The sequence below is a fragment of the Brassica rapa genome, chromosome A08 (assembly GCF_000309985.2).
Source record: "Brassica rapa cultivar Chiifu-401-42 chromosome A08, CAAS_Brap_v3.01, whole genome shotgun sequence".
In the NCBI taxonomy this organism is placed as follows: Eukaryota; Viridiplantae; Streptophyta; class Magnoliopsida; order Brassicales; family Brassicaceae; genus Brassica; species Brassica rapa.
In genome coordinates, this window is record NC_024802.2 from 7,552,180 (window position 1) to 7,567,111 (window position 14,932).

General features: G+C 35.0%; 2 protein-coding genes and 1 long non-coding RNA gene across 7 annotated transcripts; 1 reads left to right on the forward strand and 2 right to left on the reverse strand.

Moving 5' to 3' along the window:
* Positions 1-22: 22 nt before the first annotated feature.
* LOC117127104 lies at positions 23-2,233 on the reverse strand. Of its 2 annotated transcripts, none has more exons than XR_004449879.1 (3): positions 942-2,233; positions 548-668; positions 23-363 (listed from the first exon to the last, which is right to left on the reverse strand). It is a non-coding gene; the product is annotated as an uncharacterized LOC117127104 (long non-coding RNA). The 2 variants fall into 2 exon arrangements; XR_004449880.1 differs by having other exon boundaries at positions 602-668; positions 942-2,142.
* A 250-nt stretch (positions 2,234-2,483) lies between these two features.
* Positions 2,484-7,685, forward strand: LOC103833644 (caffeic acid 3-O-methyltransferase 1). 4 transcript variants are annotated; one of them, XM_018654004.2, is made up of 7 exons: positions 2,496-2,874; positions 2,950-3,295; positions 3,326-4,034; positions 4,132-4,287; positions 4,376-4,539; positions 4,667-4,732; positions 4,872-5,042. In XM_018654004.2, exons 1-5 carry the CDS (start codon positions 2,715-2,717, stop codon positions 4,523-4,525), a joined length of 1,521 nt encoding a protein of 506 aa, XP_018509520.1. In that variant the 5' UTR covers positions 2,496-2,714; the 3' UTR covers positions 4,526-4,539; positions 4,667-4,732; positions 4,872-5,042. The 4 variants fall into 4 exon arrangements, with proteins under 4 accessions (XP_009107964.1, XP_018509520.1, XP_009107963.1 ...); XM_009109715.3 differs by having other exon boundaries at positions 2,950-4,034; XM_033276375.1 differs by lacking the exons at positions 2,496-2,874; positions 2,950-3,295; positions 3,326-4,034; positions 4,132-4,287 and adding exons at positions 6,778-7,094; positions 7,178-7,242; positions 7,333-7,685 and having other exon boundaries at positions 4,525-4,539; positions 4,872-6,681.
* A 3,286-nt stretch (positions 7,686-10,971) lies between these two features.
* On the reverse strand, positions 10,972-14,683 carry LOC103833646 (caffeic acid 3-O-methyltransferase). The gene is made up of 4 exons (XM_009109718.3): positions 13,871-14,683; positions 12,389-12,708; positions 11,603-11,667; positions 10,972-11,463 (listed from the first exon to the last, which is right to left on the reverse strand). The coding sequence occupies exons 1-4, from the start codon at positions 14,275-14,277 to the stop codon at positions 11,161-11,163; spliced, it is 1,095 nt and encodes a 364-aa protein (XP_009107966.1). The 5' UTR covers positions 14,278-14,683; the 3' UTR covers positions 10,972-11,160.
* Positions 14,684-14,932: the final 249 nt, after the last annotated feature.

A 14,932-nucleotide genomic window follows, 5' to 3' on the forward strand; every position in this document is an offset into this window, starting at 1 on the left:
TCTGAACATTAGAGATAATTCCTTGTTCTCAACAAAAAGTTGTCATTTCAAACATAATCTGAGAACATCAAGGTTTCTCCACATCACACTCTTCTCTTTTGTAAAAAAAAAACAATTGCAGCCAAATTCACTTAGATGTCCAACTAACCTCTTCAACTTTGCAAGTCTTAGGAGAGATATACGATTGTTTTAGTATAAGAGATGTCTGAAGAAAATGAGAGAGAAGATGGTGTTAAGAAGCCAACTCTGCAACTTTTATAAAGCTTTATAAATCTGCAATTCTTTGATCTCACAAACCACGTTCTTGTTCTGAGTCCCTCTTACTTCTTCAAACAGCTCACCAACCTCGTCGATCTTCAAAATCTGGACACAACCCAATCACATATTATTCCTACGCATAAGCACTCACTTCCAAAAACAAGATTCACTGTAATTTAACTCAGAAATATGCACTTCAAAGTTCAAACACGTCAATTAGATTTGGGGTTTTACATAGATTCAATTGAACAAATTTACTCAATTGAACTCGTAAATCAAATCCACTGACACAAACTATCTTTAAGTTTGTTGATCGTGTTCACCGGAGCTTGTTGGTGTTCACCGGAGCGAGATTTGGTCGGAGCAATTGGATATGGTCACTGGAGCGTCGTTGGTTCAATCATCATAACCTGATTATAAGAAATATATGGATCAAGGAAGGAATAGAAAATATTCAACACAAAAAAAATCTCAAAACAAGAAAGATCAACAAAGACATATCAAAAATGATAATATATAAGCACTACGTTCTTTACTGATAAATATTTATAAGATTTTATAAACTTGAGATTTGAAAACTTCACGAGAAAAACTCATTCTTCCTTCGCAGAAACATATCGATCTTGAGAACAAAAGCTACAATTACAGAAAGAGACGAAAATCAACATCTATTATCCTTTGACCTTTGTTAGCGTTTCTTAGCGTCGTGAGAGAAATCGCCGTAGCTTCGTCGGATCTCGCCGCAGCTTCGTACGATCTCGCCGTAGCTTCGTCGGATCTCGCCGTAGCTTCGTCGGATCTCGCCGTAGCTTCGTCGGATCTCGCCGTAGCTTCGTCGAATCTCGCCGTAGCTTCGTCGGATCTCGCCGTAGCTTTGTCGGATCTCGCCGGACAACTCTGCAGAGTCATCCAATCTCGCCGGAGAACTCGGCACCGCCGGAATCCGTCGCCGATTTGTGAGATGATGAGATTTAATTATCGTGAGATGTAAGAGAGAAGAGTTAGTCTTAGGCTTAATTAGTTAGGGGTATAAATGTATTTTGCCAATTAAAATTTTAATGGTAAAATTAAAAAGTGTAAAGTTGAAAAGTGGTATTAGGAAAGTGGTATTAGTGGCAATTCCCCAACTTTAAACTCAAATTCAAAACTATTTATATTTTATAATATGGTCCTTATATTTGTCATAACTAATTTGAATTCATAAAACTTTTGTAAACAACTAGCACATATATAAACATATTGAAACAATATTAATTAATAAAATATTTTACTAGAATATAAAAATTTAAATAAAAATAACTTAATTAATATTAAACTTCAAACAAAATACTATACTATTTCATAAAATGATTTTCCTAATGCATATATAATCTATTAGTGCATTTCGAAGTAAAAATGGCTCTCCTCATTTTTACTTTGTAGATTACCAACTAAAAGTTGTTGAAATCAGATAATATTGATACTTGTAAATACATTAGACCGGAACAAGAAAGTAAAAGATAAACATAAAATATTGCTAAAAGACTAATTTCCTTTCAATTATATTAATACTCGTGAATATGTTCGATATAAATAAGAAATAATTGTACAAAAAGACATCAAAAACAACAACAACAACCATTTTCAGTTACACAAAAAAATTTGGACAATATTTGAAAATTTTGAAGGTTCCGGATCAAACTTACTGACTATTAATGTTGTTGTAATATTTAAATTTGTGTAATAGTTATGTCTTCATGTAATTTTTTAAAATCTTTTTGTTAAGTTTTGTTTTGTATATTGTTGTTGTCTAAATCTAGCATAAAATATTTTAAATCTTCTTTTAAAGTTTTATTTAATTTTATGTGTAAAATTTAAAATCTGTAAAAAAATAAAATATTTATGAGATTTTTTTTAAGAATTAAAACAATAAACGAGAAAATATTTATGAATCATAAAGGTGATGTGTGATTGTAAGGACCAAAATGCAAATAAAAATATAATACTTTAAATTTGAACTTTAAACTTTAAATATAGAGTTTTATTTTTCAAAACTTCAAATTTGAAGTTTTAAAGTTTCATTTTGGACAACAAAAAACTTATATTTGAAGTTATAGAGTGTCTTTTAAGGATGCTCTAACTCTAGGGGTAAAAGATATGTTTACATTTTTTGATACAACATTTAAATTTATTTTGATCATATTTATTGTTAAGGTCTATATTTATAACAAATTTTTTTTTTTTCCAGGTAATTTTCTCAATAACAAATCGTGAAAATCTCGTCGTCATCCGAAATTGGACGAGTCAGTAACGACGTGTTTTGTTATTCATTAATTTTAATCGACTCTTGACCTGACCTGAAGAAAAAAGCTTGGTCTCTTGGCTTCGCAAGGAAGGGGGAAGGTGAGAAACGAAACCTTCTTCGAAAATCCCCTTCCCTTCTTTATTAATTGCTTCCGTTCTCCGAGGGAGAGAAGATGAAGCAGTGTAGTCTTGGAATTGACGGTTTACGAAGCTCTCTCTCCGCTTCCAAATCTGAACACGAAGATTCTATCTTCCGTGATTATACTTTAGACCTCTCCTTCTTGTCCTCCGATGATTCTCTGTCTCGCGATGTGGACACAACAACAACCAAAGGTATCTCAAAACTTCTTTAACTTGTTAGGATCTTCTTTTTTGGATTAGCGGATAATTGGGTACCTTTCTTTGCAGCCTTGCTAAACCCCAATCCACTTGTCTCGAAATTGCCTGAGATGCTGATTGTGTCCTCCACCGTTGCTGGCGATGGCGAGCTGGAACTGTCATGTGCCAACGCAACTGAACATTCTTCTACAGACTTTGAGGAAGATACTCCTTGCTGGATAGGAATAAACTCTCGCGAGACTCTCGCCTCAGCTGGTGCCATTTGCAGGCGTTCTACTGATGATGATCTCAGTGGGTTTCGCAGATTGAATCCTTTGGCGCCACAGTTTATACCATCCAACACTATCAAGGTTCTTGAAAAGGATGGTTTGAAGAAGTCTCTCTCTTCTGATTTCCCATCATCCTCAGGGGAATTCAACTTAGACGATGCTGCAAGCATCTTGGCTGATGAAAGTTTGGGTTTTGTATCTCAAGATGGAAATGAGTTCCAGCAATCTAAAAGGTTGGATCCTTTGGCTCCTGTGTTCGTTCCCTCAAATGCAAAACTAAGTCCTTCAGCTTTTGAGACAAATGCACATTCAACTACTTATTCAGATAATAAGTCGCTAGGGAAGGTCAAGATTGATACACCTTCGCGAGAAGCTGCTCGTATTCATATATCAGGTTCCTATAACAAGTCTCGTGGTCAGAGGAGACTGAACCCATTGGCTCCTCAGTTCTCTCTTTCTGATACCAAACCGAAAGCATATAGCTATGCAAGTTCTTCATTTAAATCTCCAACAGCAGACAGTAACTTTGGGTCTACAAAGTGGTATGCGGTGGAGCCAAACACTACCCTTTCAGTGAACGGTAATCAAGATTTTCCATTTCACGTGGTGGAAACTGCAGCGGGTTCGTCTTCAAGGAATGCGAAAGCTTCATCTGGTGGCTCATCTCCAAAGATGGATGTGATGAAACTACTTACAACGATTCATGGACTATCAGAGTTACTAACACTTGCACATGGTTCAGAATCTTCAGATTCACCGGAAGAGCTTCATCTCATTAACAGTACTGTACAGAATCTCAACATGTACATCCAAAATGGCATTCAGGAACGAAGCGTTGTACAACACAATTCATATGATCTACAGCTTTTATCTAACAAGAGTAAGGTATCTTGTTCCACCTCTTGGCTCTTGTAGATTTTTTTTACATAAATGATATTGTGTTAAATGTGTCACCATGATTCAAAATCCTCTGTGGTATTAGCTATCGATTAGAGACCTTCAGCTTCCGAGCACAAACAATATGACCGTCGACCTTGGTGTTAGAAGGAAGGAGAAATACTCTGTGGTCTCAGGGGAGACGTTTCCAGATTCTGGTTTGTATCAATATGGTGTGACCAAAGATGAGGGGTTTGGTCAGGTATGGCTTTTTTTTTTCCTCTGCATACTTGAGATGTGTGATTTAGTGTTTATCAGGAGGTAGATCTTTGGTTATGATTAACATGCAGGTTGTGGCTAAAAGTGGTTACCAGCAGAATCATCAAGGCGAGGAGCAGATTAACCCGCAGTCACTGTTCTATAAAAGCTTATGGCTAAAGGCTGAAGCAGAGAGGTGTTTGATGGTATACGAGACTTCTCTTTCGAATCCTGGTTCTTGAGGTGTATTAGAAAGGTGACATCAAATCATCCCATATTACCTCATCATTTGACATTTTATTGATAATGAAGTTTAATGCAATTTTACATGTGGTAAGGCTTGCACAAGGGGTCCTTTTGTTCATTTGCTTTCGATTTTGCAGGTTGGCATGTAAAATTTCGGAGAACAGGGCTGACATGTGTTGTGACCAAACGTGCAGAAGGATGAAGTTGGTGCTCTCTTTTTTTGTTTTTTTTTCCATTCAATTGTCATGCTACATGACTCGAGAGAATGAGTTTATTAGTTATAATCTCGGTACTTTACTTGCATAATCCTTACTGATCAAAACTTGTCTTTCTTTTTGCCAGAATCTGGGTACTGTTTGGTCGTGGAGCCTTTTGATTGCTGAAGATTTTAATGTTTTCTTGTTATGTGGTCCTGATCTTGAATTATCAGATGTATAAACAAGCGATTTGTAACTTTTCTCTTAACTATGTCATAACGCTCTTTTGTAATATAGTGCTTTTTTTTCTTACGAACTTGGAATTGAGTCGCGTAAGTCTTGGATTTTTCCATAGTATGGAAAGAGAATGACCCTAAGTAAGAAATAAGTAGTGTTCCAAGAAAGTGGTTAGCTAAAATGTGGCAGGAAAAGAAACAATGAAACAAAGGCAAAAGGAGAAATGGCTATGCAACGTGAGTTCCACAATGGCTGAAACAATATCTCCATCGCTTGCCTTTAGAGCCTTCACGGCTTTGACCTTACAGACACCTGCTTGGGTCATCACAAGCCACAAGGTCAATGTCTCTTATTTCTTGTGGACAACAAGTGGTGACTTCAGAAACATCACTAGGGATCATGGTTGCCGTGTTATGCAGCTTGAGTTTGTAGCTGAGAGCTCAGATCATGATTCTTGCCTCATTCCAAATATGACACAAGTCCCGGAATTGGGACTATTGTAAACGTCTGGCTTCGGTATGACGAGTAACACTTGAGGGATGCAATATTCTCCAGAATCAAAAAGTTTTTCATTTACCAGGAAGATTGAGAAATGAGAGTTTATGGTTAGAAAGTTTTACATTCTTGATAAGAATCTTCTAAATGGTGAGGCAGGTTTCATGCCAAACTTCAAACTTCATAACAGCTTTGCGACTTTTTTCTTCTCACTTCTATTTTTCTTAGAATTCTCATTTCCTACTCCTACATGGCCTAAAACATAAAAGAACTAACCTCAAGAACATAAAAGTTCATCTTTCAAGAATGTGTAAACAAAGAAATGCAAAGTTGACATCACTATATCCAACTGAACAATACTATCAAAGTTTTATACAATAGTCAAACACAGAAAATTCACATGTAAGAAGAAACATAATAGCACAAAGTTGTAACTCAAGCTTGACATTTTCCAGACGAGTAAAGCCTGAGAAAATGTGATCAAAGCCTAGTCATAGCCAATAGTCTTATTTTAAAAATCCCATTGGGCCTCACTCCACAAATATTGATGTTTGTTTCCTCTCCAAGACGATGATGCTCATTGACTCTGCCTGGCTCTCTGATTGTCTCTGCCTTAGCTACTTGTCTTATCAAAATCCCTCCCCGGAGAATATGCAAACCGTCTGTCTCTTTTTATGGTCAGAATTGTCAAATTAGAAGCTATTACTTCTTCTTTATAGTCAAAAAGAAATGATGCATTCATAATTTTAAGCTATCACGTCTTCTTAGTCAAAAAGAAATGATGAATTCTCAAAAGACACTTCTTGGTTCAGTTTCAAGAATCAAAGGAATCGCAAAATGGAAGAAGAAAACCTTTCTTTGTACGCCATGATCCTATCAAGCTCCTCTGTTCTTCCTATGATTCTGAAGACAGCAATAGATCTTGGCCTCTTCGACATCCTATCCGAATCTGGCCCTTCTTCTCCCCTCTCTGCTTCTCAGATCATGTCTCTCTTGTCCACTCAAACACAAACACACCACGATTCAACTTTACTCAATCGGATTCTTCGATGTTTAGCGAGTTATTCCATACTCACGTGCTCTGTTTCCACTGACCAAGGTGCCCCACGTGAGGTCTACCGCTTAGCTCCTGTTGCCAAGTACTTCACCAAGAACCGAGACGGAGGTGGCTCGTTGGCTCCGTTGGTTAATCTGTTTCAGGACAAGGTCGTGACTGACATCTGGTAAATTCACTGACAACATCCTAAACTCTTTTTGTCTGAAACATGATGCTGCACTCTTTCTTGTAGGTAATCTAATTAATTATGAATTTATTTAAGGTACGACCTAAAAGACTCTGTTCTTGAAGGAGGACTTCCATTCAACAAGGCTCATGGTTCAAGTGCAGCCGAGTTGGTAGGCAGAGATTCTAGATTTAGAGAAGTGTTCCAAAGCTCCATGAAAGGTTTCAATGAAGTTTTCATGGAAGAAGTTGTGAATAAGTACAAGGGCTTTGATGGTGTGAATTCGCTGGTGGATGTTGGTGGTGGAGATGGCTCTATCCTCCGTAAAATAATCTCCAAGCATCCTCACATCCTCAAAGCTATTAACTTTGATTTGTCATCTGTTATCAAAAACACTTCATCAGCTTCTCCTAGTATGCATAATACAAGTTCTTGCAAAACTTCTGTTGTATTGTAAAAATGATTTTAAAAGATTTTTGATTTTGGTGTATTGTAGGCATTGAGAATGTTGCTGGGGACATGTTTACAAGCATTCCTAAAGGAGAAGCCATTTTCATGAAGGTTAGTTTATTTGAGAGTTTCATTAACTCGTGAGGCTTAACAGGAAAGCTAACAATGGGTTTCTTGTGTGACTTGTTACAACTACAAAAGTGGATGCTCCATAGCTGGGACGATGAGCAGTGCGTGAAGATACTCAGCAACTGTTATCAGTCGTTACCGTCAACTGGTAAGGTGATTGTGATCGATATGGTAATCCCGGATTTTCCAGGAGGTACACTCTTGGACAGAAGCTTGTTCCAGTTTGAGATGTTCATGATGAGCATGAACCCATCTGGGAAAGAAAGAACGAAGAAAGAATTCGAGGTCTTAGCTCGCCTTGCTGGATTTTCTAGTGTCCAAGTTCCATTTACATCTCTCTGTTTCTCTGTTGTGGAATTCTACAAGACTTTGTGATATGTACTTGTACTAAATAAATTCAAGAAAAAAAGGTTCACATCCCCAGACACTATTAATCAATTTGTTGAACTCTTAAAGTATATGCGATCTCCTCTCGAACAGCAAGCAAGTGTTCAATACTCCGACTGTGACACTTCCGATCGTAAATGACCAGAAATGACACGGTCGATGTTTTTTAATGGTCGATCCAAGGTTCTCATAATACTTCCGATCGCCTTAGACCAACAACCAAAAAACACCAACACTCCTATCAAATATCACTCTAGGCTTTTCAACCCGAAGAAGCAATACCCGATAGTTAGTTCGTCCGGACAAGGACTAATATCATATAGAACCCGTACATAAAAAAAATTCTTTATATATCATTCAAAAGCTTCTTACAAAATTTGTTATAAATTAACCTCGAGGTTTTCGGTTAATAAATTTTATACATAAGAAATATCAAAACGACTTTGCAAGGATAATAAAACTACCGCTGGCTAATGTTGTTCCTTCCCGTCTTAGAGTAAGGTATCCCATCTACTGGTTACCTGCATCACAAATGAGTCATGAGTAATTAGTTTACTCAGTGAGCCTAATCCCGCACCCCAACATATATTAATAATATCTCGAGCAATTCATTTGTATGCAGTGGAAATATATTCCATAACTAATAAAAATGCATATATAAGGCCTATCATTCCATCGATGTGAATCTTATCTTAAACAAAATCTCTACGACACCCGCCATTCACTCATTCTTATAATATATATATATATATAGACTAAATCCGGAAAACCACCAAGGCTAACCGAGCCTAGCGGGGTAATAAATATAATTACCATCTCCATTAGATATTCCAAGATCGAACATCTAACGCTGCGTGCAGTTACACGGCCTCCAGGGTGCGACCCCATCATCGTGTCTTCGTGATCTTGTTCCGCATCGCAGGAACAATTCACGGTAATGCGGGAACTTTCGGAAGAGTGAGTATACAATAAGACTTCACATGATTTATACTTACATATTCAATACTATACATATGTATTAGTACTTGAGAACAAGTACTAAGGTTTGGAATAAACCTATATGATCATTCATAAATATTTATTAAGTGTTTAAACTATGTAAACACCTCACCAATTAAATATTGATCAAGAGACAAAGCCTATCAATCATCTACATTCAGTACGTTCAATCAAGAAATATTTATTCACTACTCATTACTCATCTATCTAGACTCACCTTTGATTCCATGAGATTGGCTAGGGAAGACTAAACTCGAGCTCAACTAATAACACTCCATTTCACTCCTGATTCAGAACGTGTGGATACAAGATCAGTCAGGTCGATTCCAACAGAAACTCTACTCAGCTTAGTTCAAAGCAGTTCAGTTCTATTTATGTATTTGTAAGCCATTGTTGACAGCTACAAACTTTCTATTATCCTATTCTATTGTTTTCTCTTAGGTTTGGATAGAACATTAATTCTCCTTCAGAAATTGATTGGAACTCCATTGGTTTTATCATTGATTTATTTATCTATTATATTATTCAGACTATGATTTATGTTACTGCTTGCATGTCTGAGTAATTCATCTTGTTAGGTTTAGGGATTTCATGAGATTAATGTCAAACTTATAATCAATTAGGATTGCTAGATTATCTATAGATCTCTACATCGGGATGATTTGTAATACTAGGATTTGAAATAGTTAGAATAGCACGACAGTGTGACTAATTGTTTGAACCTAGAATCATCGGATAGTTGAGAGGCACGAAAGCGCAATCAATTAACCGAACTCGAACTCTGATGGATTAGATACCTAGGCGCATATGAGAGTTGGTCTAGGAATCTAGTTGAACTTAATCGATTATGTCGTTAATGCTTGTCTAAGGAAGCATCAATCGACGCTTTGGCCATAGCATCGTCGACGCTCGATCCATGTCAACAAGCAACAGCTGAGACTGGACTTAGACATCTGATTAGTAATTACCTGCGAAAGCTGGATTGCTTACTTATTAAAATCGAGTTCTAGAATTGAATCTATAAACCATTAGCATCCTTGTTTTGAATCTCTTGATTAATAAATCCCTAAGTCTAGCGCTTTCATCTTATTGTTTACAAACCTCAATCAAGCAACCGAACAACTGCCTTGTTCAACCCTGTTCTATTTATTTAGTGCTTATTAAACTGTTTGCCTAGCTTAACCTCTTATTTGAGTGAGTAAAATCACTCCTTAGGATAATTTGAGTGATATCAGTCGTTTCCAAGATAGACATGCAAGCCTTGTTTGTTTCTTATTTAAATCCATTGTATGTTTCATTTCAGATCATTTAACCATTTTAAATAAAATCATCTTTTATCTTGTTGAGTCTTTTGTTCGTACGAACATCGATTTCTGTTGCGAGGTGTGTGAACCCGAGCAACAAATCCTCCTAGTTCGTCTTGGTGCGTCATATCCTCGGGCTTAGGAGCGGGCAAATCAAAGCCCTTCTACAACCGTTGTGTGACCCTTCGTTCCACCTTCCTTTGATTGAGTATTCGATTCAAAGTCTATCCATTTACCAACCAACAAGTGCCGATTCCCGGGAGTGTTTTCATTAGGCATAGACAAGGATCCTACAGAACTAGTCAGCTATGCGGAAAGCGAATGTCACATTTGTTTCAATGCAAATGAAATGATACCTTCATCTCCAAAAGAACAACTTAGTGAGGAACCACAAGTCTTAAGCTTGGATAATATATGTATGGTGGATGGCTCATGGACCTATACAGACCAGTTTAGTGAATGCCGATGGATTGAACTTATGGGGACGTGAAATTTAAGAAGTCGAAAGGCTGCTTTGAAAACATAATTAGAAGCAATGCGATGGCTATGGTAAGCATGATCCAATATTTGACATGTCAGAATTTTAGGATATATTGTAAAAACATGATTGCAATGATAAAGAAGCCTCAAGCATAGCCAACTTTGCAACAGAATTGGAGGCCGCAATAAAGACTCTTTACCTATGTTTCTCGGACTTTAAGATCTCTCAAATCCCAAAAGCGCAAAATAGAATTTTTGATTCTTTAGATAAGACTGCAAGGTGTTTTCATAAAGAGAGCCATGTTTATTATTGATCCAAAAAAAAAAAACCATGTTTTATTAGTTATTTTATTCTAGTCTGATTATCCAGCCCACCTCAAATTTGAGTAATATAATAGTATTTTGTTGTAAAAAAAAATTACCTATATAATTTAGTTTAATAAAGCTAATATTCCACCTTTGAGAATTTGTTTTGATTAATGAGAATATGAGACCATGGTTTTCTTTTTTTTTCTACTAAAATAGTCAGTTTCACAGCAACTTTAAGGAAAAATAGAAAATTTGACAGTAACTTAATAATCATATTCAAATATATATAAATATTCAAGGAACACAAACCCGACCACGTACAACCACATTAAGGAGGAAAATACAATAAGCTTTCTTTCATTAATAATTTCATTTAAATAGCTTGAAAAACGAAGAGTATCTTTCAGATATAAATTCCATTTCAATCTGCATATAATTCAAGGATCCAAAAAGAGTAAGCGCCGTAAATGATATTTGGGATGTTAAAACCTGCTTTCATAGCCAAAACTTCGAATTCTTCTTTGGTTCTCTCTTTGCCTCCCTGTGTTGCACACATTATTCCCACGTCGTAGAACAGTGAATTTTTGGTTGCTAGATCGGTTTCAGATATTTCTCGCGGCATTATATATTCAATTATAATGACTTTGCCAATTTTTGGTAATGCTTTCTTACAGTTTTTTAATATCGCCACACATTGGTCATCGTTCCAATCGTGAAGTATCCACTTAATCATGCAAAATAAAAATACTTTGATTAGTATTGTCATATTTCAATTATTGATAATTTATTCTATGATTTGTTTTCTTCTGATTTTGTTATCGAAGAGCTTTAACCGTATTTATTGCGAAATAGTTAGGTTTTACCTTCATGAATATGGCTTGACCCCGTGGAATTGCATCAAACATGTCACCACCAACGTGTTCTACACCTGCAAATAGTTGACTTTGTCACCATGGGGATTCAACGTAGCCTTCTTAAATTCCAGCGATCGTTTTTAGAATCAAAAAGGTCGGTAAGTTGTTGTTTAAGTGGTTGTGAACTATATAAATACTTTTACTTCAAATTATCTAGTCAAATTGTCTATGTGATATTTATTTTAGTTTTATTCTACGTAATCTTTTTAAAATTGATACTTTATTGAATATTTAAAGTGCGTTATTTGTTTACCTAATGATTTACAAAAAATTGTTTTGAGAAATTCCCTATGATAACTATTTTTAGTTTATTTTCAGAAAAATAACTCTCAAAAAGAAAAATGATCAAAATTTTTTTATTAAAGGGTAAAACAACATTTATACCCTATGGTTAATTAATCTATACGTAGGGTTTAGAGTTAATGGATGACATTTTGATGATAAGATTTCAAATTTTTGAAAAGTTAAAAAAATATTAAAATTTTAAAATAAAAATTGGCTATTTTGGTCATTTTTTTTTCTTTGAAAGCTATTTTTTTGACAAAATTTTTTAAAAAAAAACTATTTGAGAGAATTATCCGATTGTTTTTCTCTTTTAGTTTTAATTTACTGTTATATCTTATTAAAAAAATTAATACACAGTAGTCATTAAATTATATATCGCTATGGTAACAATGAGTTAATAATAAATAAAAATAACTAAATTCGTGGCTTATAATTATAGAAAATAGTTACCTTTGATTTTGGGAGCTTCTGAAACGACGTGAGGCAAGTCAAAGTTAACACCTTTAAGTTGTGGGAGCCTGGAGAGAATTAAAGCAAGATTTGCACCTAAGCCACCTCCAACATCTACCAATACTCCACCACTAAGACTATTGAACCCGTTGTAAGTCTTTAGTATCTTCTTCATTACTATTGATGTGTGGTTAAGCATTGCCTCGTGAAACTCAGCCCGTATATTTTCATTCTTCTCCATATCCTTAAAGATCAAATCCCCATATACTCTCTCGTACGGCCGTGCTCCACCCTCCAGTATTGACGCCGTGAGTTGAGAGCTTTTCTCGCCAAAAAATAACCAAGAAAATTACTAATAAGTTTACCAGATTTTTCTTCTTGCCTTTTACCATACGTATATAGAGCATGTCACAGTGTGGGTTTCTTTAACCAGTACAAAGCCGAATTTAAAAGTTGGGAACATGTCACTGGCAACTAAATTTCGATAGAATGCATGCAGACATGTTTGCCTAGCTATAGCATGTGACTAAATGAAGTAAAAATTGTATACGTAAGTATTTTCGCTCTATCTTTGTGTAAATATTGATATTTATTATCTTTAACTGAATATTTTTTTTCTCAAATACTATAGAAACTTATAACTTAAATCGAAATCCACAAGGACTACAACCAGAGAGATATTAATCAACTTTGGTAAGTAAAATTTTATGTGTATAATACTTGTTAAATAAGATATTACGTGTCTAATTCTTTCATCAGCTTCATGAATTTGTCTATCATCAAAAAGTAGTTTTTTCTACCTTTATAACATAAATAGTGAAAATAATATCAAATGATAGGTTGAATAAATTTTTCATATTATTGTTAGTATCTATTTTAAAGAGATAAAAAATAAAAACAACGATTTGACAGATAAAATAAAATTTCCATTTATCCAAATAAACACAATAATGAGGACGTAGGGACAAAAACTCGACTAACCGGTGCTTATTACTCCTAAGCAATTTCTCATCTCAAATCATATGACCCCCACTTGCAATTTCGGAAAAGAGCACTTCAAAAACAGAAATATGTTCTATATGGACCGACAATACGTTTACGATGTTGGAAATTATTCAAGAAAGTATAATTTTGGATGTTCGTTCATATGTGAAAGATGTTTTCTTGGAATTTTAAGATATTTTCTCTCAAAAGTAAGTCAAGTTTTGTGTAGAAAATATAAACCCCATGGTAGTTTAGATTTTTTTTAATTCGAATATGTAACATAAAATTTGAGTAAGTGCTAATTATTCTTGCCAAAATAAACTTTGTATTCTAACACTTGTTGCTTTATAGCAAGGATAAACCACCCCACCCATATCTAGTTTTTTTTTAATGAGACTTTTTTTAAAAAAAATCCAGGGTGGTTTGTGCAAATTTTGTAATTCGCATCCGTGACACAAAAGAAAACCATATATAAGAGTTTATTTAATATACTCATACCACATATCGCCTTCAAATTTGGGGTTGGTAAAACGCACAGTAGACGCCAAAGAAAATCTATCTTCATCTTTAATAAGTTTCCTTCCGGCTTTTCCCAGTCCGTAAACTCTAAATTCTCTTTCTTCTTTGTCATTCACCAATCTACAAGTACATACCGAATAAGCAGAAAGGAGACGTAGTAACCGATCAATCATCATGGGAGCATCAGGATTTCTTGCAGCGACTTTGGAAGCTAAATCCAAGGGTGAGAGATGGGTTCCCAAAGGTCCGGCCTTGGCAATAATCTCCAATAAATCCAGTTCTATTGCAGTTTTTATAGCGTAAGGGACGATACGAAGACCGATTAGTTGCATGGCTAGTAACATATCTTCTTCATCTTCATCTAGGGGAATTTGTGTTGAATTCATATTTAGATATTCTTTGAATGAGGATTGTGATGTAAAATGAAGGAGAGGAGAAAGGTTAATTATTTTGTGCAAATCGCTTCGTAGCGGCCTTTTAAAGAGTACTGCAATTAAGAAATCTTAAACATGCTGACACATGTATTTTAATTTAAGAGTACTCAAGTATTTTGGCAGATTCGCTATCAACGGCGTGGAAGGTGATCTCTATGATGTTATTGTTTTTTTTTTTGCGAAATTTGCCAAAACAGAATTTAAATGAGAATTTGTATTCCCTACACACCAAATATCACATATTTGCACTCCATACACTATATCCCTCTAATTTTTTTCCCCCTATCATTACCATTTACCCCCCATTCTATGGTATCTCACCATTTTTAGTATATTCAGCAAATTAGCTCAATTTAAATTCAGCTCCTTCTTTTTTTGGTATAAAACTTATTTTGTCCATTTTTTATCCCTTTTACTTTTTTCATTTTTACAACTTAATGAAATAAATAATTTTATGACTCAAAAAATTATTAAAAAAATCGAAACAATTGATGAAACACCCATATACACTAACTGGTATTTTTTTAGTTGAAAACTTATTAAATTAAATTTTAAATTATATTCTATGAAAATTAAATTTTATCTGCTAGGAAAAATTGGTTAGAAG